This window comes from Syngnathoides biaculeatus, chromosome 21 (assembly GCF_019802595.1).
Source record: "Syngnathoides biaculeatus isolate LvHL_M chromosome 21, ASM1980259v1, whole genome shotgun sequence".
Lineage (NCBI taxonomy): Eukaryota > Metazoa > Chordata > Actinopteri > Syngnathiformes > Syngnathidae > Syngnathoides > Syngnathoides biaculeatus.
The window spans coordinates 5,292,339-5,313,470 of NC_084660.1; the positions used below are offsets into that span (position 1 = coordinate 5,292,339).

General features: G+C 52.9%; 7 protein-coding genes across 8 annotated transcripts in view; 3 read left to right on the forward strand and 4 right to left on the reverse strand.

Annotated features, from left to right (window-relative positions):
• Positions 1–90: 90 nt before the first annotated feature.
• LOC133494672 (E3 ubiquitin-protein ligase Topors-like) lies at positions 91–3,965 on the reverse strand. Its single transcript, XM_061808701.1, has 4 exons — positions 3,775–3,965; positions 1,436–3,180; positions 1,244–1,342; positions 91–1,095 (listed from the first exon to the last, which is right to left on the reverse strand). Exons 2-4 carry the CDS (start codon positions 3,175–3,177, stop codon positions 702–704), a joined length of 2,235 nt encoding a protein of 744 aa, XP_061664685.1. The 5' UTR covers positions 3,178–3,180; positions 3,775–3,965; the 3' UTR covers positions 91–701.
• An 832-nt stretch (positions 3,966–4,797) lies between these two features.
• Positions 4,798–7,539, reverse strand: LOC133494675 (early growth response factor homolog 1-like). The gene is made up of 3 exons (XM_061808703.1): positions 7,409–7,539; positions 6,030–6,508; positions 4,798–5,926 (listed from the first exon to the last, which is right to left on the reverse strand). Exons 2-3 carry the CDS (start codon positions 6,457–6,459, stop codon positions 5,016–5,018), a joined length of 1,341 nt encoding a protein of 446 aa, XP_061664687.1. The 5' UTR covers positions 6,460–6,508; positions 7,409–7,539; the 3' UTR covers positions 4,798–5,015.
• On the forward strand, positions 6,556–8,957 carry LOC133494674 (steroid 17-alpha-hydroxylase/17,20 lyase). Its single transcript, XM_061808702.1, has 9 exons — positions 6,556–7,085; positions 7,159–7,279; positions 7,351–7,489; positions 7,582–7,811; positions 7,871–7,957; positions 8,021–8,215; positions 8,276–8,442; positions 8,505–8,608; positions 8,677–8,957. The coding sequence occupies exons 1-9, from the start codon at positions 6,886–6,888 to the stop codon at positions 8,946–8,948; spliced, it is 1,515 nt and encodes a 504-aa protein (XP_061664686.1). The 5' UTR covers positions 6,556–6,885; the 3' UTR covers positions 8,949–8,957.
• A 97-nt stretch (positions 8,958–9,054) lies between these two features.
• Positions 9,055–14,284, reverse strand: si:ch73-290k24.6 (WW domain-binding protein 1). Of its 2 annotated transcripts, XM_061808354.1 has the most exons (8): positions 14,065–14,284; positions 13,222–13,331; positions 12,683–12,862; positions 12,337–12,403; positions 11,801–12,223; positions 11,383–11,547; positions 11,099–11,303; positions 9,055–11,017 (listed from the first exon to the last, which is right to left on the reverse strand). In XM_061808354.1, exons 5-8 carry the CDS (start codon positions 11,943–11,945, stop codon positions 10,306–10,308), a joined length of 1,227 nt encoding a protein of 408 aa, XP_061664338.1. In that variant the 5' UTR covers positions 11,946–12,223; positions 12,337–12,403; positions 12,683–12,862; positions 13,222–13,331; positions 14,065–14,284; the 3' UTR covers positions 9,055–10,305. The 2 variants fall into 2 exon arrangements, with proteins under 2 accessions (XP_061664338.1, XP_061664339.1); XM_061808355.1 differs by lacking the exon at positions 12,337–12,403.
• Positions 13,538–17,140, forward strand: zgc:101765 (uncharacterized protein LOC450036 homolog). Its single transcript, XM_061808356.1, has 6 exons — positions 13,538–13,691; positions 14,303–14,559; positions 14,807–14,952; positions 15,026–15,165; positions 15,480–15,638; positions 15,761–17,140. The coding sequence occupies exons 2-6, from the start codon at positions 14,303–14,305 to the stop codon at positions 15,938–15,940; spliced, it is 882 nt and encodes a 293-aa protein (XP_061664340.1). The 5' UTR covers positions 13,538–13,691; the 3' UTR covers positions 15,941–17,140.
• On the reverse strand, positions 16,953–20,707 carry LOC133494474 (bcl2-associated agonist of cell death-like). Its single transcript, XM_061808357.1, has 4 exons — positions 20,534–20,707; positions 20,008–20,160; positions 18,640–18,863; positions 16,953–18,034 (listed from the first exon to the last, which is right to left on the reverse strand). Exons 2-4 carry the CDS (start codon positions 20,150–20,152, stop codon positions 17,897–17,899), a joined length of 507 nt encoding a protein of 168 aa, XP_061664341.1. The 5' UTR covers positions 20,153–20,160; positions 20,534–20,707; the 3' UTR covers positions 16,953–17,896.
• LOC133494471 (sodium/calcium exchanger 1-like) overlaps positions 18,742–21,132 on the forward strand; it is a 40,396-nt gene continuing 38,005 nt past the window's right edge. Inside the window, exon 1 of the mRNA XM_061808349.1 lies at positions 18,742–18,876. The gene's annotated coding sequence lies outside the window, so the exon portion shown is untranslated. The remainder of the gene's footprint in view (positions 18,877–21,132) is intronic.

Genomic DNA, 21,132 nt, shown 5'->3' on the forward strand with positions numbered 1-21,132 from the left:
ATGCATGGATTTTTTTTTTAAACTCAAGACCTGGCATCAAAAGGTCAATGACGAACATTTTCCGACCAGCCGCGAAGGACCGCACGTCGGCTTCAACTCGTGTCGCTCGTCCGGCAAGTGTGTGGCGCGCGTGAAAGGACTACAACTTTCCTCAGGAGGACTACAAGGACCACAAACGCTCTCGTGGATGAGACAATACTACGAGGAAGTGTCTCTGAGAGACACACACACACACACACACAGTCGATTGCGTCATAGCGTGTGTGCCCATCATCCTCATCCCGGCAAGGCAGAACCCTGGTCGTCCTTGACAACAGAGCGCCCGTGTTGCTAAGCAACTGCTAACAATGGAGCAGCGGCTCCTGCGCTCCGATGTGGGCGTGGCGGGGAAATGCTTCCACACAATGACGGACACATTTCAAATCCCCTGGAAGTGTTTATTGTCATAAACTGTGTGTGCGCGCGCGTGTGTGTGTGCGTGCACGTATGAGTTCATCAACATCCTCACCGCTATTCAGTTTCACATTAAAAGCACTTGAAAAACAAGTCTGGAGATGATTTTACAGTTTTAGTGCGCCATCCAGTGGCCCACCAGCGAAGACGCACTGCGGTCGATTTGAGTCCAGGGTGTGTTGCCAAGGCAACAGTCTTTTACATCAAGAGGCGGAAAACAAAAGAACAGTTTGTCACGTCCGGTGACATCAGAGGTGACATGACAAGATGGAGGGGGAGAGCGGGGGGCTGAGGTCACTTCCTGCCATCGGGTCGCTTCCGAAGAGGTCAGTGGTGTGAGACAGGAAGTCAAAGGAAGAGGAGGGCGGGGAAAAGTTGGCGTCTTCCTCCTTGGTGCCAGTAACTTGAAGTTTGAGCGTTGGCGCCCGCACCAGCGGGGGGGGGCTGCTCCTTACCTGGTGAACGGCCGCCGGCGTCTGGTTTGGAAAGTCGCCGTCCGTGACGTCCGCCGCCTCCGAGGGGCGGGGCGCCGGGTCCACCAAGTCCACGACCGCGTCGGGCGAGCGCGCCGACGGAAGATCGCGGGGGCGCGACGCCTCGTCGCCGCTGCTGTCGCTCTCCAACGTAATGATGGGCGGCGGCCTGCGGGGCAAGCGCCGTCAAAGGGAAGGGTTGGTTAATTTTTCTTTATTAATCATCCAATTGTTCAGTTGTCAGCATTTATTTTCAGAATTACGCAAGGAATTAAATTTATGATTCTTTTTTTGTGTGTGTGTGTGTGTGTGTGTACCCGCTGTCATCCTGCGTCTTGCGGTGGCGCTTGGGCGGGGCGGCGCCTTCGTAGATGATCTCCACGCTGGGACTGCGGTCGCGTTGGGGCCCTCCCGTGCTGCGGGACAGGAAGGGGCAGGGTCAGTCATGCTTCCGCACGTCCGCCGCGAGACGTTTACGGACGCAAAGAGGAAGAATGGGACGCGCTCACCTGTCGGCGCCGACGGGGCTCTTCCGCGAGTCGCTCCTTCTCTTGCTGCGGCCCCTCCCTCGCCGCCTCCCGTCGGGGTGGTTGCGCTCGTCTAGGTGCCGGCTCTTGTACTTCCTCTTCCCGCCGGGCTTCTCGCCGGCGCAGCGCAACGGTGAGAGAGGGGACGGCGGCGGCGAGGAGGAGCAGACAGAGGAGGAGGAGGACGACGAGAATTCCCAGCTGCAATCCGACGAGCTGAGGGCCAGCGGCCAGCCGGACTCCGGGCTAGAGTGCGAGAAGGGGCGCATCATGGCGGGGTAAATGGAGCGGTTGGGATTGGCCAGGGTGCCACTCTTCCTCGTGCACGCGCGGCTCCTCTTCTTCTTCTTTTTCCTCTTTTTGTCACGGGGCACCGACGGCGGGCTGAGCGCGCACACCGAGCTGACCGACCCCGCCGCAGGGGGATTTTCCTCACGGGCGGCGGCGGGCGGGATCGCAGGCGACGACGAGTCGGAGTCGGACGACAGGTGCACCAGCTCCGGCGTGCGCTCGGCCAGCGGCTTCTTGTAGCCCACGATCAGACACTCGGCCTCGTCCTCCTGCGGGATGGGGCTGGAGGGCGGCAACGCCGCCGCGCCGGAGTTCGAGGGTCCCGGCGTCTCATCGTTGTGCCGTCGCTCCTCCACCTCCTCGGAGATGGAAGGGGAGCCGCCGCAGTTGGTGAGCGGCGGATGGTAGGCGGCGTGCAGGTCGTAATCGTCTAGGCTGAGCGGCGAGCGGGCGTAGCACAGCAGCTCGTGTAAGAAGTGCGCCGTTTGTGCCAACAGGAAGGGCTGCAGCTCTTCCTGCATGGTCGCCGCGTCCTCCAATCCATGGCGAGCCACCCGAGCCGCGATGATGCGCTGGACGACGTCCACCAGCGAGCCGTACGCGCCGTACAGCACCGTCAACTCGCGGCGCAGCCAAGGCCGCAGTCTGTTCAACTGGGCGGGGTCCCGACGGAAGCCGTCCACCGTGACGTCGCGCTCCGGCTCGGCGGGGCCAGCGCCCGCGACGCCACGCGCGCGAATGCCCCCGCGATAGAGGGCCCGGCGAAAGGCCACCATCTCTTCCGCCGTCAGACGCTGCGCCGCTAAGCCTTCTCGCTGCAGACGCAGCCTGGCGACCAATCGGGTCACGAGGCGCCGCGAGGGCCGGGCCGCTCCAGCGTCCCCCTGGCCCGACGGGCCTTCGAAGATGACGCCACGCTCCGACAGCGGAAACGGCAGGACGTCCAAATACCAATCCCACGCCCCGTTTTCCTCCTCGCTCGCCGACGCCATGGCGGCCACCATGGCCACGGTGGCCGCCACGCTGCTGCTGGTGGGGGTGGGGCGCAGCGTATACTCCTTGAACTCGTCCTCGGCGCGCACCGAGTGCAAGATGGAGGCGAAGGGCTGCTTGCACAGCGGACACTCGGCCTTGTTGTGCGACCACTCCTGGATGCACGGGAAGCAGAACCGGTGCAGGCAGTGGTCCAAATACGCCATATTGTTGAAGCGGTCCAGGCAGATGGGACACTTGGAGTCGGGCGACGCCTCCTCCGCCGCTCGGGCCGACGGCGCAGGAGGAGACAACGCGGCGGCGGCGCTGGCGGCCGGCGTGTTGGCGCCCGTCTTTCCCCTGCGTCTCCCTCGGCTCCTGTGCACTTCCTCGGGCTGCGCCTCGCCGCTGTTGTTGTTGTAACGGCGGCGATCACGCAGCTTCATAGCTGTGGGGGCCATCACCTGAGCGCAGAAAACATGCGTCATTTTTTTTCCACGACATCGAATTCATTGTTTTGAGGGGGAAAAAAAGGAAATTTAGTGAGAGCAAATGGAAGGAGAAGGACTGTCGTCTTACTTCTTCTACTGCCAACACTGCTCTTCTCAATAATATTCAATTTGTTGCTATTTGAGTCTCGTGTCGTTAAGAATCACCCGGAATTTCGGATTTTTTCCCAATTTTTAAAATTGGGAAATCTTATCACGTATCAATAAAAAAAAAAAAAACATGCAAGATCCGATCAGTCATTCTGAATGGGGGAAAAACAATGTGACATACATGGTAGCAGAGGGGCTAGAAGGCAGTTAACTCTTGAATAAAAGTGACAATTTTAAACATATGTCATCGTTCTGGAGGTAGGACAAAAAACATTGTGACGTGAGCCACTGTTGAGCAGAACGACGCATTGAATAAAAGGCACTGTTTTCATCACGAGATGATCATATTAGCCATCAAGTTAGATGCGACCAGTCCAATAACAAAAACAACAACAACTTGACGTTTGCCTTGATACATCTGCTTGTGTCTTAGCATGCTAACGCGGTTAGCCTCCGTACCTGGCCGCAGTCACTCTCGCTGCTCGAACCGACACCTTTTCATTGGGCTCTCGCTACTTCGTCGGCGGCCGAATTTGGGTTTGAGGCTCCTCGACTTCGGGTGACGCGAGCGGGAGAAAGACAAAATAATCTTCGGGACTTTTGGGGATTGTTGGCAGCCAACCGAACAGCTGAACTGCTTCGAGGTGGGGGGGGGGGGGGGGGGGGGCTTGGGTTCGTCATCAGCATTGGACGGAAGTGGAGCACTCAGAACGCCCGGATGTGCTGTCAAAGGTGCAGATACAGTCGCCGTTGCTATGATACGACAGCTTATCCGCCATATTAAATGTGGCATATCTGCTTTTCCAGTAGCAATGTTACAGAGTGTAATGCTCTCGCACGCGGTCAATGTTGTAGTTTTAGCACATACAGTACTTTCACCCCCCAAAAAACCATTTATGTTTTTGTTTTGTTATTTTTTCTTCGAGTCTTGACAACTACCAAAAAGTAAAACACCATTGATTAGCAAGTATTCTGTATGGCAGTAAGCATTACTGTGTGTGTGTGTGAATTTGTCACGTCTGCAGCGTTTCCATATGGAAATATAAAATAAATATTAACAATAGCTGCCCTTAGAAGGTAATGCAACGTTTTTGCATTATGGGATTCACTTCAAACCACTTTCTGGACAAAGTTGTGAGCGGCTGTGTTGCAACCCGTCGGGCCTTCAGGGTCATCTGTTCCAGAATCCCAGCGGCCTTGATGCTACGCGGCGTTGCCATCGCGATTCCTCTCGGCGCCACGGCGACCTTGTGTTTAGAACACCGTCGAGATGACTCACAGAAGTTCAGTTGCCATGGCGACACAACCTTCCCAATTCCCACACACAAGCCGAACAGTTGACGAGGTTGATAAGGAAGCACTTTAGAGTCCATCTCGTGTTTTTTTTTTTTTTTTTTATTATTATTATTGAAGCATCCTCAAGCAGGGACATTAAACACATATCCCACAATGCATCAGTGCAAGTCATAGAAAAGTCACGGGACAAAGTATAGAAACATTTAAAAAAATAGAGAGCTATTGTACAAACATGGAGCTCACGTCACGTTTCACCCTCATGCATGAACATCCTTTTCCGACTCCCAGCATGCACCTGCTGGGCCCACGTGGGTTTCGCCAGGAGGCCAAAAGCAGACCACCTTCAGGCGCCGAACGTTTCGACAACGCCACCGCTGCGGCGCGCTCAGCCGGACCCCCGCGCCTCACACGGCGCTCACAGCCAGCGAATAGGCGGCCATCATCTGCGCTCGGAGCTGCTGCTTGACGTGCACGCGCCCGTGCCGCTTCCTCTCGTCGCTGCGTGCAAAGCGCTTGCCGCACACGTCGCAGGAGAAGGGCTTCTCGCCCGTGTGCGTGCGCATGTGCGTGGTCAGGTGGTCGCTGCGGCTGAAGGTCCGCGAGCACACGGCGCACTGGAAGGGCTTCTGTCCCGTGTGGACGCGCACGTGCCTGTTGAGTTCGTCGGAGCGCGAGAAGCGGCGCTCGCAGCCCTCCACGAAGCACGGGAACGCCTTGGCCTTCCCGTCGCTCTTGCCGAGGGCCCTGCGGCCCTTCCGGGACGCCTTGGCGCCCGTTGACACGCTGCCCAGGTGCACGGTGGGGAAGGCGCCCTGCAGGAGGGATGACAGGAGGTCGGGGTCCAGGGTGGAACGGCCGGGACATTGGAGGTCAACCTCCATTTTGACCTGGTCTCCCTCAGTGGCAACCCTCCAGTTCTTCATCCAGTCCTCCGGTTCCACCGGTTCCTGCTTGACCTCCAACGCCTTCATCTCACCCTGCCCGCTGTCTTGGCTCAGAAGAGCCTCGATGAAATCTGGAGCGGCCGGCGTTGCGACGTAGTCGGCCCCGCAGCCGGAGCCGGCCGGCTCGCTCTTGACCGTGGTCACAGGAGGGTGGACGGTGTCCTCTCGCTGCTCCATTTCGCCGCAGATTCCGACGATCTCTGTGATCATGTTGAGGATGGCGTCCGCGGTGCTGCTCAGGCCCACCGCTGACGCCGTCGTCGCTTCGGGGGGGAAGCCACTGCTGAAGTCGAGGGAAGGCGAGAGGGAATCTGAGTCGCTGAAGTCAGAGAAGAAATCGGAGTCGGAAGCGTCAGTTCCCGGTGAGACAACTGGAGCGAGACAGAAGAGGGGGGGGGCACGTTTGTTATTGTTGCATAACGGAACGATGGCACCAACAAAGAAGATTATCATGACGACGCTCTGATCGCTCACCTGACAGGTCAGCCTCGTTGAAGTCGCAGCGGTTGGATTCCACGCTGTCCACCCAGGCGCTGCACGCGTCCTCGAAGTCGGACAGGAAGCTGCAGTGGCGCTCGGCAAGCATGACGGTCAAGAGAGAGGCGGGAGTTCCCTCCGAACGGTTTTCAGGCGGTGCGGTGCGTCCGGGGTTCGTGTGGCTGCACTCGCTTGGCGCTGAGGATGCCGAGCTCCTGCGCTCGCCAGTCCTCTTATACCCTCCGTCTCCGTGGCAACGCCGGCACCACCTGATTGGCGGAGAGCGGCGCCAGGGATTCCCCCCGCTTGCACTTTGAGAATGCCCAAACATGGCTGACTTCCTGCCGTGACGGCGGGCATCCCCGCGCCATAAAAGGAGCGGCGGGCTTTCCTCACTGCGGCAGTGCGTGTGACGTCTGCTGCGCATACGTCCACCGAGTGTGTGTGTGCGCGTGTTGTCGTTTCTATGGCGACACCTGTTTGGATGAAAATCCGCATGACAAGTGTAAACAACGTTGTCACAACAAGCGCAAAACGTGAAGGTTTGTGTCGCTCCATGAGGACGAGATGTGGTTTCCGTGGCGACGGGAGCACTTTCACGCAAGGGTTAAGTTTAAAAATCAAAGATGCCAACACACTCGACATCGCCCACTAGCGGCTGGTGTTTCTATGGCAACCATCACCGACCAATGATCCAAAAGTGGGCCGTCTTTGGACTGGCATGCGGCCTGATAACAGCAAGGTCGCCCGGCGCAGATAAACTCGCGCACGCGACCTCTGACCCGCGCAAGGTTGTTCCAGACCTCCGACTTTAAAAGGAGAGCCACTTCGCGTCCGTCTCCAGTCCCTCGCCATGGCGGCGTCCGTCTTTCCCGCGATCGCCTCGTCACTCCCGCCGGTGTTCCTTGTCCTTGCCGCACTTTTCGCCTTGGCGGCCTTTGCTCAGCGCTCCAGCGGGATGCCCGGCCTGCCCCGTCTGCCCGTGGTGGGCAGCCTACCTTGGATGGGAAGTGCCACCCCCCCGCATTTGCTCTTCACACAGTTGGGCCACAGGTAAAACCTTAAACCCGTGGACCGGCACGGCCTCCTGCGCTTAGTCACGGTGGCGTCTGCGTGTTTGTGGCAGGTACGGGCCGTTGTTTGAGCTCTACCTCGGGCCTCGTCGCACCGTGGTGGTCAACGCCCTCGCGGACGCCAAAGAAGTTCTGCTGCAGCGCGGGCGTGACTTCGCCGGACGTCCAAGCATGGTGACGCCCCCCGAAGCCATTGAGCACTTGCGTTTTTGCTCACACCTGTCAACTGAGCTTACTTTTGGCAGGTGACCACCGATCTGCTGACCCGAGGTGGGAAAGACATCGCCTTCTCTGACTACTCACCGCTGTGGAAGCTTCACCGTCGCCTGGTGCACACTTCCTTCACTCTCTTCGGAGAAGGAAGCAGTCGCCTACAGGACATTGGTCGGTACCCTGCTTTTGGGGTTGGAACATGTTCAATGTACAGGATTTGATCAAATCAGTTCACGGCCTCCGGCGATGACGCTCTTTGTCAGTTCTGTCCGAGGTGGACGGCCTGTGCGCGGAGCTGCTTTGCGGCGACAGACGCGGCTTCGACCCGTCGCCGGCGGTGACCACGGCCGTCACCAACGTGGTTTGCACGCTGGTGTTTGGCTCCACCTACAGACACGGTGACGGGGAGCTGGAGGAGGTAATGCGCTACAACGACGGCATTGTGCGGACGATCACCAGGGGAGGACTGGTTGATATCTTCTCCTGGATGAAGGTACGAGCCTAACCGTTGTTGTACCCGCTGCCACCTCACAAGCTTCTGCCGCTCCTCAGGTGTTCCCCAACACGTCGCTGAGCGAGCTACGGGCGTGCATTGCCGTGCGAGACCGCCTCCTCGCTCAAAAACTGCGTGAACACAAGGTGAAAAACAGCAGAAAAGGGAATTAGCTTCCCGCATGTGGCAACCTGCCGTCTCATCTCCAGGAGGTGCTGAGTGAAGGTGACCCCCGAGATCTCCTGGAGGCCTTACTGAAAGGTCAAGGTTCTCCTGGGCCCGACGGGGCGGCCATTACAGATGACCACGTGCTGATGACGGCGGCGGAGGCCTTTGGCGCTGGCGTGGAGACCACATCCACGACACTGCTCTGGATTCTGGCCTACCTACTGCACCACCCCGAGGTACACATTTTGGGTGAACCGCCAGATTTGACGGCAGCGGCTTGACAGTGACCCTTGCAGGTCCAGGAGCGTGCACAGAAGGAGCTCGACGAAGAGGTGGGCGGGCGAGCGGTGTGCGCAGCAGACCGCGGAAGGCTCCCATATCTGGACAGCATCATCAATGAGGGAATGCGGATCCGACCGGTGAGCCCGGTGCTGATCCCGCACACCGCCATGATCGACAGCAGGTACGCCAAACGGGCACAGGCGCAGTACACACCTCCAGGCTAACGCCGGTTTCTCACCACAGAATCGGATGTCACACAATCAGCCGTGGGACTCGAGTCTTGGTCAACATGTGGGCCATCCATCACCACCCTGACCACTGGGACCGACCGGATCTCTTCATGCCAGGTAATCCTGCCAACACGCTGACAATTGATCCAAAAGTGGACCTCAAAGTCTTCATCAAACGTCTCTAGATCGCTTCCTTGATGACCAGGGTCGGCGGGTCACACCGCCCTGCTTCCTGCCGTTTGGGGCGGGGCCTCGCATCTGTGTGGGGGAATCGCTGGCCAGATTGGAGCTCTTCCTTTTCCTGTCCTCCATGCTACAGCGAATGAGCTTTATGCTGCCGGACGGTGCTCCCCCTCCTAATCTGCAGGGGCGTTTAGGTGTGGTCTTGCAGCCGCTACCTTATAAAGTCGCCGTCAGGTCAAGGGTGGGGTGGGAAATTGGGGCTCATGCTAAATAGCCAGCTCGTAAGAATATGCTACGTTTGTGATTCTTATCATCAATGATTAGCATGACCAAAATCTGAATTGACATCATGTGGATCAATTAAAAAAAAAAAAAAGATGTACACGTGATCCGTTTATTTAGCACAGATGACACAAAAACACACATCCAAGATCCTCAGAATAAGAATTGGCCTCGTTAATGCCTCGTCACGACACAAACAGGAAGTAACGACGAGCAGAGAAAAACTGAATCCGTCGACGTGTGCAAGTGCTAAACCAGACGCAAATTGTGTGGCTTGAAAGCCCAAAAACAAAAAAACAGGAACACAGTTTTGATGGCTTTACGCAAGATTAGGTGCTTTTCAAACTTTCTCCACTATTATTTATTTAAGGTGACAAACTTTGTGCGCTACTAGTGATTAGCGCTGGGTTCCTACGGAGATAGCATCTGGCTAGCAGCGGGTCGGCGTACTAACAATCATTTTCTGTGTTTTGACTCGAGTAAAAAGCGACAAAAAGAGAAAGAAGAGCGCTACAAACTTGGCTAGCTGTAGTAACAGTAGTTCACCACAGAGGGTGTCTGCGGTTGCAGTCCCTCAGCTAAAGAAGAAGAAAAGCACCACATGTAAAACACGAAAGAGGGGCGGAGCCGGATTTTCCACTCACCCGTCTGCTAAGTAAACGGTACATCAGGAAGTTTCCATTATCCCAAACGGGCAGAGTTCACGTCAAATCAGGAAGTGTCCACGTCCGACAACGGAGTGCAACTGACCAATCAGAAGGTGTACATGTCCAATCAGGAAGCGTACACAGCCAATCGAGGCGTGTGCTCGTACAATCGGGACCTGTACACATCCAAAGAAGGTGTGCGCTTGTACAATCAGGAGGCATCAACGTCCAAACAGGACCTGCCCAAAGTCCATTTCCAAAGTGTACGTGTCAAACAATGAGTCGCCGTTCAAACAGGAAGTATCTATGTCAAATTAGGAAGTGTCCATGTCCAACCGGAAGTCTACATGTCCAATCAGGAAGTACACAAGACCGGTCCAGAAGTGAAAAACGTCAAACCAAACTACGTACGTGTCCGGCTGGAAGTGTACATGTCCCGAATCAAGTCTGTGTCCAACTAGGACGCGTCCATGTCTACACGGGAATTGTTCGGCCTGCAATATACGTCTAATTCGAACGTGTCTACATTCAATCAGGTAATGTACAAGTCCAACCGGGCAGAACGAGTCCGTGCCAAAGTGGACCACTTCACTTCCCAAAAGTCCAATCAAGAAGTAGATGAGAGCGGGAAGTCCGTGAGAAATAAAGATGACCGGCTGCGGACAGGCCTGTCCCTCATCTGGCATGACCGGGGGCCGCACCCTATCGCGCTGTCTCCACGACAACCACCACCTCGCCCGCCTCCTCGTGGGGGTGGCACGGGGTGGCGGCACACTTGGAAGGACAGTCCACGCTGTCGTGGAGATCAGAGTTCTTTCCCCTCGCGGCGCTCTCTCTCTCGGCGTCCTCCTCCCGCGCCTCCTGGCCTTGGACGCGGCAGCGGCACACTTCGATGCCTGAGTCGCCGGTCAGTCTCCGGTGGCGGTACTGGGTCTCGTCGGCGTCCACGTTGTCTTGGTCCCCCTCTTCGTCCGTCTCTGCTCGGATGACATCCACGCACGGTGAAAAGAGCGTCTGCTTGGGGGCGGCCTGAGTTGGCCGGGCCGGTTGGGACGGGTCCAGGAGGAAAGAGGTGGTAGGGGGGGAGTGGGCAGAGGGGGCCTTGCACTCGCTGGACCCGGGCGACGTTAGCTTTTTGGGGGTGGACTCGGGGTCTACCGGCGGAAGCGGGCCGGGGTCCGCCGGCGGCGAGTTGATTTTTGAGACGGCGGCTGCATCGGCGTGAACGGGCGCGGTGTCCGAGCCGGGCGAAGGAGGAGCCCGCGGGGGGGTCTCCGTGCCCGCATCAAAGGGGAGGGCGGCCAACTCACTGGGCGTGGAGGCGTGGCTTGTGTCCGTCTCGTAGGTCAAGGGGGCGGAAGGGAAGGAGCTGCACGGGGACGACGGGCAGCAGGAGTCGCAGGAGCAGCTGGAGCTGATGGGAAGAAAAGATGGCGTTTGTCTCCAAGCGACTTTTGAGAACGCGACTTCAACTCGGGGAATAACGTTTCCGCACCTGTTGTCCGAGCTGAGCGAGGAGGGCCCGTCGCTGAGCGGCCTGTGGAGCAGCGGGTCGTGCCGCAAGAGCAGGTGGGGGTCGGCGGCGCGGGGGGGCTGCGGGTAGCGCGGCGCGGTGAAGACGGAGCTGTAGGGCGGCGGCGGCGTGGAGGGCTGCGCCGCCACCTCCTCATACGACGGCAGCTTGAGCGACGCCAGGAAACCTGCGCGTCACGCGGCATTGTCAACCCGGCGGGATTTAGCCCCTCCCCTCCTCGGGATAAACGCCCGCGCCCGACTTACTGAGGTCCAGCATGGAGGACGGGTAGGAGGCGGTGCCCCGGTAGGCCAGCAGGCTGATCTCTCGCTGGCGCCGCTGCTGCTGCTGCGCCCGCACTTTGGCCCGCCGGTGGCGATACGCGCAGCAGCAGCTGAACATGATGAGGGCCGTCCACAGCAGCCAGAACCCTGCACGGGACATCGGCATTTCGGACCTCACCACAAAAACCGATCACGATGTGTTGCCATTTTCCTGGGGCGGACCTCGATAGATCCTCGATTAAAAAAGAAAGCAGAACTAGAGTTGCTATTTTAAAAATCTCCTTGCGCTTTTTGAAAGATTCCGAACGCAGCGACTGGGTTCGGAACCAGTACTCAGAATACATTCAATTAGCAGTACAACAGAATACTAAAAAGTGCACCGGGAGTCAAGGCCACTCACACCACAGCTCGTAGTAGTACGTGCAGCAACCCGTCTCGCCGCAGCAGTGGCCCGTCTCGCACAGGTAGCCGCCGTTTGCGTTGGCGCCAGGGCAGTAGCGCGGTCTCCCCAGCAGGGGCAGGCTGCCACCGGAGTGGTACTCCATCGCACCCCCGCTCCGCCCGCTTCCCTAGTCCCGCGCCACCGCTAACTGCTTGCACCAACAAGCAGCTAGCCCCTGAAGACGCGGGCCGATCCTCGTGGTTCCATCGCTATCACTCCGAGTCAGTTCTGCTTTTCCAGCTTTTAGCGGCTAACGGCGAGGTTGTTGTTAGCCCGCTAGCTTCCTGTCAATACACGCTAACTGGCAAAACGCTTTGAGCGCCACACCGCGGGGACACGACGGCTGGAGGAGACGAGATGGCGGCCGAGGTGCAATCCCACCTGCAAAGAGATGAGACATACAATCCTGTGAATATATCTATATATATATATATAAAGATATATTTTTAGAAGCGGAACATGTTGACATCAGTGCTAATTTCTCGGTGGGGCACCTGAGGATCGGGGTTCAAATCCCCGGCTCTGCCTGTGCTGGGATTGGCTCCAAGCACTCCTGCGACCCTAGTGAGGATAAGCGGCTCAGAAAAGGGATGGATGGATGGATGGATGCTGATTTTGCCTCGAGCGGTCACGTGTGCGTTGGCTGCAGTTGTCATGACAACTGAAAGGCGCACTGGCTCACTAGCGCCTCCGGACGTTCGAATATGTTATGACAAGAGGCAGCTAGCACACTCGGCTCAGTGCAACACAGCCAAAGACATGATGGTGTGTATTGTCCGTGAACGCAACAAGCACACAAACACACGTTTTATCCGCACGAAAGACAAACACGATACGTACCGCTCCATCCGTCCTCACTGTGGGCTTCTGGTTCGGTGTATCGGTACCGCCGGGGCCTCCTCGCTCTGCCAGGACCCTTCCCCGCCTCCTCGTCCTCGGTGAGACCCTCCGCCAGCCCCGCCGCCATCAGCACCCGTCGCGCATCGGGCTCGCCGCACTGTGCCGCTTTCCTCCGTTGCCCTTTCAAAACAAAAGCTCTCACGGTGGACTGCCTGAACGCCATGGTACGAAGATTTTTTTTTTTTAAAGACGCGACTCTCTGGCGAGATCTGAATTTTGTTGAGTTTGATCAGACACAGAAGAGCTAGTCAGCAACAGCTCACGCAAAAGTGAGCAAAGGTGAAAATTTCCTGCACTGCATGTGTTGCACTTATTTTGAAAAAATGTAAACTCGGCACCGTCACTTGGACTTGACATCATTCAACATGTTTGCTTTGACTGGTGCCGAAAACCCAGTGGGATCATTTTAACTGATATTTATGCTTATTCAAGTCAAAATGTTCGGTATTATTGATTATTTGTGATAATCAGTCGTTCACCTGTCGGAGGAATGGTTGGTCTCTGATAGGCTCCTAAGGCAGGATCTTGGCCAATCACAGCCCGTTGCGGGCGGCAGGAACTCTCCCCATAGCAACAAGACTCGAAGGCTCTGTTTGAAAGCAGACACGCATTGTCCCATCTTTTGTAAACACCCATTCACGCAGAAAAACATGTTTTGGAAACACTTGTCAGAATTATAAATGAATAAAATTATGTATAGTATTCCTATACGTATTTCAACATTTCGCAGTCGCAATTTTCCATCCATCTACACCCGCTTTGCCACATCCAATATGGCAACGGAGATGACCGACGACACAGCACCCAAGGCGATTATCTATGTCATGTATATGTCTAGGAGGTAGCCTGTCGTTTTTATCTCCCCAACATTCAATTTTCACTTTTGTTACGTCTTCTTTTGAGTTTTCTGGCCCTTTAGACGAAAAGCTCATCAAACAGCACAATATAGGTGAGACAGTGTTTTACTAAATACATGTACAATGTCGTACAAGTGCCGGACAACGAGTCACTGGTGGCTAGTAATCAAGTAAATTGTACTGGACTGCACCAGGCTCTCGCTTCCATTGAAATTAAAATACATATATAGAATCGTATATATTTGCTGTGTACATATTATATTATCCACATAGCACACATAAACGTACGTACAAAGTTCATTACTCTTGATCATGTACCCAACACAGATCAACTTTGGTAAAAAAAAGTTCATTACTCTTGATAATATTTCCAACATACCCACAATAATTGTCACAATTTACTCACATTTAATCCAGCGCAAAATATATATGTATATATTAAAAAAACAACAACATAATACTGACAGGCTTGGATGTTTGATGTAAGTTTTTTTGTTGTTGTTTCTTTGGAGAAGGGTCTGATATCAGACGGTGGTCAATTCAGTTTTTCAGTTTTTGTTTTATGTGGGTGGCAGACTACACTGCCCCATTCGTTTTTCCAGTTTTGTCATGAGACCGTGCGGGCCACGGCTTCACGCAGTCCACCAGTGCGCGAAGCGGAGCGCTCATAAATCCCTCGCATAACTCTTCCTTTCGCTTGCAGATGAAGATGTCCTCCTCAGCCTCCGCCACACCGTCCGTGCTACTCGACACCGGGGCTCGGATGCCGCTTTTGGGTTTGGGGATGTACAAACTGTGCGGAGCCGAGGCTGTGGCCCGAGCTGTGGACGCGTCCCTGGCCGCGGGCTACCGGGCCTTTGACAGCGCCGCCGTGTACGGGAATGAAGCCGAACTGGGTCGCAGCCTGAAGGAGCTCCTGCCTAAATATGGATTGACCAGGGAGGACGTGTTCATCACCAGGTGGGTTTGTTATTGTCTGATTTGGTGATATTGTTTTTTTTTTTTCTTTCTCATTCTTTTTCATCTTAGTTGAACAGATTATGGTGGAAAAAGTTATGCAATGATTTACTGTATCTTGGGAACAACCCCCCGACCCCCGTTGTATTTAAACAGGGGTGTGTAGACTTATGATAGCCACTATAACTCATGGAGGAGACTCTGTTTGACCTATTTGAGTGGCAAATGATGATGCTTGTGCCCATTTCAGTAAACTGGGCCCCAAAGATCAGGGCGAGAGGGCCATGGACGGAGCCCTCGAAAGCCTGTCCAGACTTGGGATGGATTACATCGACCTCTACCTGATCCACTGGCCTGGCACTCAGGGTCTAGATGTGACGGACCAGCGCAACCCAGGCGCGTAGACCGATTTACAACGTTCCGTTCAATTAGTCTGAAAACGTGTTGCTGATTAAGATGGTGCCAGCAGGAAACAGAGCTAAGAGTTGGGCCGCGCTGGAGGAACTCCACGCTCAAGGGAAACTGAAGGCCATCGGGGTGTCCAACTACACACCGGCGCACATGAGGGAGCTCATGGCCAGCTGCAAGGTCCGGCCCGCGGTGTTGCAGGTAAATAAAAGGCTCAAATATGGACAGTGCTGTGAAAAAAACATCTGTCTTCAGGATCTTCTGGTAAAGACCAGAAGCCATTCTTTCATCAAACCCAGCAAGTCGTCCAGGTCCCGAGGGAGTCCAGCAACCCCAGATCATGACACTATCGCCACGTTTGAGTTGGGAGGATGTTCTTTTTCTGAAATGCTGCTACGTTTGTCAGATGTCTTGAACAGGAATGCGAATAAACAGCAATTTGAATTTGAGAAGAGGGGCGATACAATTTCACGGCATTATATATGAAAAACGGAATTTGTCTCGACCTCCTTCAGGTGGAGTTCCACCCGCTCGAATGCCAGGCCGAGCTGAGGCGCGCGTGCCAAGAGTTCAGCGTGCGCTTCCAGGCCTACACTTCCCTGGGGAGGGGGGAGCTCCTCGCAGACCCGACGGTGGTCCAAGTGGCCGAGTCCCGCCGGCGCACGCCCGCTCAGGTGATTTTTTTTTTTTTTTTTTTGGTGCGGTTTTTGCAAGTGGCAGGAACTTAATGAAAATGAATGTCTGGCGTTCCCGAAAAGATAGACCGGACTTGTCGCTTTGTGTGTTCCCCTTCAAGGTGCTGCTGCGCTGGGCGGTCCAGCAGAACGTCCCGGTGCTCCCCAAGTCGTCCGACCCGCGGCGGATCAAGGAAAACGCTGGCATTTTCGACTTCGCGCTGAGCGACGACGACATGGGCAGACTGTCGGCTTTGAATCGAGGACACAAGTACTGCTGGGATCCCTCCCAGGTGGTTTGATGGGACTTAGCAGCGGTGGGCCCTCAGTGGGGACTTAATACAACCACCATGATGTCGGAATTATCAAAAATATGGTGCCAAATGAAAAAAAAAACAAAAAAAAAAAACAACGCAATATAACTGCACCCAAATGTGCCATGTACATCACATCGAGCAGTGTGCAGTTATTAGTTATTTCGTAAACATGAAACATTTCAATAAAATTCATCTTAATCGCAGAAAGGATAAATGTCACTTTTTTTTTTTTTTTGTCCTAAAAATGTTTTATTCAGGACAGCATCTAGGATAAGAAGTTTCACAGCTGTAGAGAAAAACACGTGTACAAATCTCCTTTCAAAAAAACCCCAAAAAACAAATTTTCTCCACACAGATTCAAGTAATACCGAGTTGCAAAACTGCACATGCCCAAGTATTTTTCTTTCTTTTTTTTTTTTTTAAAGTGGGGCTTGAGCATTATATGAAACGGCGCGACGTGAAGTTTAAGGCGGTACACGTGCGGTGTCGCGTTCACATCGAGTCGAAGGCATTTTCACGAGATTCGTCCGATGGTGTGGGCACCGTGTAAGCACGCCGAACGCAGGTCCACGTTGTTGTCCTGACAGTAGTTCTTGGATCACATCAGTACTTGGAAAAAATACAATAAAATTGCTGGGGGAGGGGTTTACACTGTATTAGCAGGGGTGTCAAACTCATTTTTATTGCGGGCCACATTATTGTTACGGTTTCCAACAGAGGGCCGTTTGTTGTTGTTTTTTTTCTTCTAAACTTAGCTAATCAATAAAAAAAATTGCTAGCAATATGTCAATAATTTGAAATTTTGTTACAGATTTTAACAACAATCTTGGAAGTTGATACACATGATTTTGCCTTCGCGGGCCACATAATATCTTGAGGCGGGCCCCGTCCGGCCCCCCGGGCCTTGAGTTTGACACCGGTGCTCTATCGCAATTACAGTTTATTTATAATTACACAACAGGGACAATATTGAAAAACACACAGTTGAATGTTCAAAAAAAAAAAAAAAAGTGGGCCAATTAGATTGTCTTGATTTCCATTGGGACACGACGATAAAATCATCCAAAGACAATAAACGCACCATTTATCATATTTTTAACAATCACATAGAAGTCCAGGCTATTTATTGATTTTTTTTTTTCCCCAAAGTGGCCATATAAAACCATGTATCGATCCAGTGTTCAGTCACGTGACGAGCGCACGATACGAGCCCGCCCCCAAAAAATCAGAGCGTATCCTCCCCCTCGCCCCCGGCGGAGCGTTTTTAAGGTCACGTGGAAATCACGAAAGGCGACGTCGCCCGAGGCCGGACACAAATTGCGAAACACGACGTGACGACGGGCCACTCCACAAGGAATATTTTACACCGTTAAAAAGTCTCGTTATAACCCCCCCCCCCAAAAAAAAAAGGTCTCGGATCGAGTTTGTGCTTTTCAAAGTCATTTTCTCTGCGTGTAACCCTGACATTTTACAAAAAAAAAAAAAAAGAGATTGGATTGCGATTGTCTGCGTGCGAGATTGTTCTTTCCTCACGGCAGCGGGCAAACGTTTCAGGCCGCTCGCGTTGGGTTCGCTATCGGGACGCGAAGTCCCCCCCCCCCCCCCCCCCGCGCGGCGCTGTACGAAGTTTGCGATTGCCGAGGCGAGTCAGAGGTACGGTGGGGGTGGGAGGTTTGGACCCACATTTAACCGCCTCCGCTTACCGTCTAGGTTGCATAGTGTTGGCGTAGGACGACGTCCTTTAAATACAACTCTCGCTCGGGGTCTTGTCGGGTTCCCAACAATATCGTCATAGCAAAAAAAAAAAAAAGAACAATCGGACAAAAAAGTAGTCCAAGAAAAGAGACCTGAGCTCGCGACTCACAACGTCTCTTCGTCGCAGGCCAAAAGTTAGGCGGAAGAGGGAAGCCCCCCCCCCGCCCCCCCGTTCTCGGTCTCAGTCTACTCGGTACGATGCGCGTGGTTGTCGTGGTGGTTGTTCTCCCCCTCCGTTTCCTGGTGGCTGAAGAGGTAGCTCCACCAGGTTTTGGAGTGATGGATTGGCCGCGATGTGCCGCCGGCGGTTTTTAACTTCAACTCCTACAAACAAACAAAAAAAGATGGAAGACGAGGTAAACGTGTCTTCTTGAACACAAGGTTTCTAAATTTTTGGGGTCCAGGGTCAGACGTACTTTCCCCATGGACCCCCCTTCGTTATCCCGACAAAAAACTCATTCACTGCCATTGACTGCTATAGCCGTCAATGGCAGTGAATGTTTTTTTTTTTTTTTGTGGTTGAGTCTGAAGTGGGATTTTATTTTCTAAAAAAAAAAAAAACAAAAAACAGTCAGGGAAATACATTGTGATGTTACACGTATTTTTCCAAGATAAAATCTTATAGCATGATATTCCAGTCATTTTTGAACATTTTTAACTAGCGAATTTCAAAAATAGGATTTGTAATCTTGACAATTTTTGGGGGGGAAAAGATGCTTGTATTCTTTAAAGAAATTCTCCCGCTGTTCTCAGAAAAAATGAGACTTTATTCCTATGGGAATATAACAATAATAATTACAAAAAATGGGTGAGAATGAAGTGGTAACATCACAATCACATCAGCTTTTAGGATGCGTTTTAAAATTATACGTCAATACTCCCCCCCCATGTTCCAGCTGTCGGGAGAACACAAGTAACCAAATTCTCACCCCTTTGTCAAACAGGCTGTCGAATTCGTCGCTCATCCGCCGCAGCTGTCGCCCGTACTTCTTGGCGGCCCAGAGCGAGGGGGGAGCCGACTTGGAGCGTCCCCGGAACGGAGCTCCGTCGGTGGGCGTGCCGGCCTCCTCGTCGCCCCGGGCCTGGAGCTCCTCGTCTCTGGACGCCGTGGAAGCGTTGGACTCCGAGTTGAGCCGGATGCGGCCCGACATCGCTGCCGACGAAAAGTAAGACTTGCCGTTTGATTATCGCGAATTGGGACAAGAACAGAGCTCTGTGTCGTACTTTTTAAGTTTTGCTCTTTTTTTTTTAATATAAAAGTGAGCGATAAAATGCGCGACTGACAGGGCCAGTGCTAGAGATAATTGTCAATTATATAATATTTGAGAAATGTATAAATAGGGCTATCTACCTTTGTGTTTCCTGGTTTGGATTTGCTCTTGGATATTTTTTGCACCTATCGGAACACATATAGTGCACAGCACTTTGCCGGGATGTGTTCGGTTTGTGTTCCTATCAGCACGATTACAGTTTTTTCAAGCCGTGCCCGTCTGAAACAGTTTTTTTTTTTTTTTTTTTAACCCTGTGGGCTTTTTTTTTTTTTATCAATTTCCCCAGCACGATCTTCACCTTTTCGCTCCGAGACTTTCGCCACACTGGCAAACGTGCAGACCGGTCCATAACATACGCGTACGTATGTCTAGAAGTTCGAACTACGCTGCTTCTCGCTGAAATGTTAACATCGGTGTGAAAATACCGACGAAATACCGCCAAAATGCTGCCGGGAATCGGACCGTTGTCGTGATTATGAACACCAAATTTAACGCGAACGGATCGCAATGCCGTTTTCCGCTATCACAGCCCGCGACTAATTTCACGACGAGCGTTGCCGATTGATGCCGGCGCGGTCGGTCTTGATCAAAGCTTCGCTCCGCGTCAACGCCGTACCCACCTCCCCACCCCCTTAAAAAACATTTCTCAACGGATTTACACGTTTCACATAAATGACAATTTCAGCTGAAAAAACTCTGAATTCTCATCCCTGGACTAAGGCGAGGGCCGCAAAATATCATCTCGAGGGCCGCAAATGGCCCGCAGGCTGCGAGTTTGAGACCCCTGTTCTAAAGTATCGGTTACTCGCCAATTCTAAAGAAAAACAACAACTCTTTGCCAGTTGTTAGCCCTGTCATCATTTGTGTAAAAATAAGGATCTGCCATGATTGTAATCACTGTAATTTGACGCGGTATCGGTACTCCGTATCGGCTGGCGAGTACTCGCGCCGGGATCAGGCTGGGGGTTGCAAGAAGGCAAAGAAATGTTTCAGGCAACGTTGAGAAGTAAAGTCGAGTCTGCCCACCTGCCACCCGGAGCCGGGGTAAGGTGAGGGTGAGGCCCAGGCGGGGGCACGGCTCCTTTTCCGCAGCTCCTTGGGTGTTGTCCCCTTCTTCTACCTCCTCAGACGGTTCAGACTCGCTGTCGGATATGGAGAAGTTTGTGGCCATTGTGACATCTGGGGTAGAAATGCCAAACAACAACGACAAAAAAAGGTCAACAGAGAGGGTTGATGTGAAATCATGCAGGTTTTTTTTTAAGCGGCAACAACGGCAATGCTAAAAGCAATGCTAAGACGTATCGGCTCTTTTTTTTGTTGTTGTTGTTGTCGCTGAGCCGGTCCAAAGGTGATCGAAACGTGTTATAACGCGATTATTCAACAGCAAAACACGCCTTTTCAACGCCGACTTTTTTTTTTTTTTTTTGTTTCTCCCCCCCCATTCCATCGAAGACTGAACAAAAGAAAGTTGCCACTGGGCGGAAGCGGCTATGGGCCGATTTGCAACAACAGGCGAAAATGCTGATTATTATTTTAAGGGAAATTTCTTTACCGGTTTCCTTGTTGGCGATCGGACGAGTCGGCGCAAAAAGTGCAAGTGGACTTTTGCCGCCTTCGTAGTCGTCGGAGTTGTTGTTGTTGTTGTGAGCTCGCCCCTGTTTTTTTTTTTCTCAATTTTTTTTTCCAGTCCAATTCTGGGAGCCGCGTGCTCAGCCAATGGCTGCCCGATGACGTCACTGTTGCGAGCGAGGACTAGTTTTTTTTTTTCGTTTGTCGACATTCTGATTTTCCAACATATCAAGCGAATTAAAAAAAAAACGGGACAAATTCCTCGCACAAACTGCATTAAAAAAGAAATGACTGCAAAGTACGTTGAACTTTATGAGTCATTTACATTTGCTGTCATTTTATCAACACATTTGATCAATTTTGTCTTTTTTTTTTGTCGGGAGTTGATATCCATCAAAAGACATTGTTTCGATGCGGGGAAATAATCCACATTTTTCTAACTTTTAATGCAAAAATTTGTTTTTGCATGAGCTAACGCTAAAGTTGATTGCAGACATCTGAGCTTTTTTATTTTTTTTTTGTGTGTGTGCTTCTTTTACAAACGATCCTTCTTCGTCTTTCATGCTGTCTTTCCTGTTTATG

Bases quoted from the DNA above. Each gene is read 5' to 3' on its own strand.
- LOC133494672 (XM_061808701.1), bottom strand. From the start codon at position 3,177: ATGGCCCCCACAGCTATGAAGCTGCGTGATCGCCGCCGTTACAACAAC. The intron at 1,343-1,435 runs GTGAGCGCGTCC...CCTGTCCCGCAG, and splicing joins AGCCCCGTCGGCGCCGACAG to CACGGGAGGGCCCCAACGCG. The intron at 1,096-1,243 runs GTACACACACAC...CTTGCCCCGCAG, and splicing joins AAGACGCAGGATGACAGCGG to GCCGCCGCCCATCATTACGT.
- LOC133494675 (XM_061808703.1), bottom strand. From the start codon at position 6,459: ATGCGCAGCAGACGTCACACGCACTGCCGCAGTGAGGAAAGCCCGCCG. The intron at 5,927-6,029 runs GTGAGCGATCAG...GTCTCGCTCCAG, and splicing joins CAACGAGGCTGACCTGTCAG to TTGTCTCACCGGGAACTGAC.
- LOC133494674 (XM_061808702.1), top strand. From the start codon at position 6,886: ATGGCGGCGTCCGTCTTTCCCGCGATCGCCTCGTCACTCCCGCCGGTG. The intron at 7,958-8,020 runs GTGAAAAACAGC...TCTCATCTCCAG, and splicing joins AAAAACTGCGTGAACACAAG to GAGGTGCTGAGTGAAGGTGA. The intron at 8,609-8,676 runs GTAATCCTGCCA...AAACGTCTCTAG, and splicing joins ACCGGATCTCTTCATGCCAG to ATCGCTTCCTTGATGACCAG.
- si:ch73-290k24.6 (XM_061808355.1), bottom strand. From the start codon at position 11,945: ATGGAGTACCACTCCGGTGGCAGCCTGCCCCTGCTGGGGAGACCGCGC. The intron at 11,548-11,800 runs GTGAGTGGCCTT...TGTCCCGTGCAG, and splicing joins GTACTACTACGAGCTGTGGT to GGTTCTGGCTGCTGTGGACG. The intron at 11,304-11,382 runs GTAAGTCGGGCG...CGTGACGCGCAG, and splicing joins GTCCTCCATGCTGGACCTCA to GTTTCCTGGCGTCGCTCAAG.
- zgc:101765 (XM_061808356.1), top strand. From the start codon at position 14,303: ATGAAGATGTCCTCCTCAGCCTCCGCCACACCGTCCGTGCTACTCGAC. The intron at 14,953-15,025 runs GCGCGTAGACCG...TGGTGCCAGCAG, and splicing joins GACGGACCAGCGCAACCCAG to GAAACAGAGCTAAGAGTTGG. The intron at 15,639-15,760 runs GTGATTTTTTTT...TTCCCCTTCAAG, and splicing joins GCCGGCGCACGCCCGCTCAG to GTGCTGCTGCGCTGGGCGGT.
- LOC133494474 (XM_061808357.1), bottom strand. From the start codon at position 20,152: ATGGCCACAAACTTCTCCATATCCGACAGCGAGTCTGAACCGTCTGAG. The intron at 18,864-20,007 runs GTGGGCAGACTC...TTTCGTCGGCAG, and splicing joins ACCCCGGCTCCGGGTGGCAG to CGATGTCGGGCCGCATCCGG. The intron at 18,035-18,639 runs GTGAGAATTTGG...GTTTGTTTGTAG, and splicing joins ACAGCCTGTTTGACAAAGGG to GAGTTGAAGTTAAAAACCGC.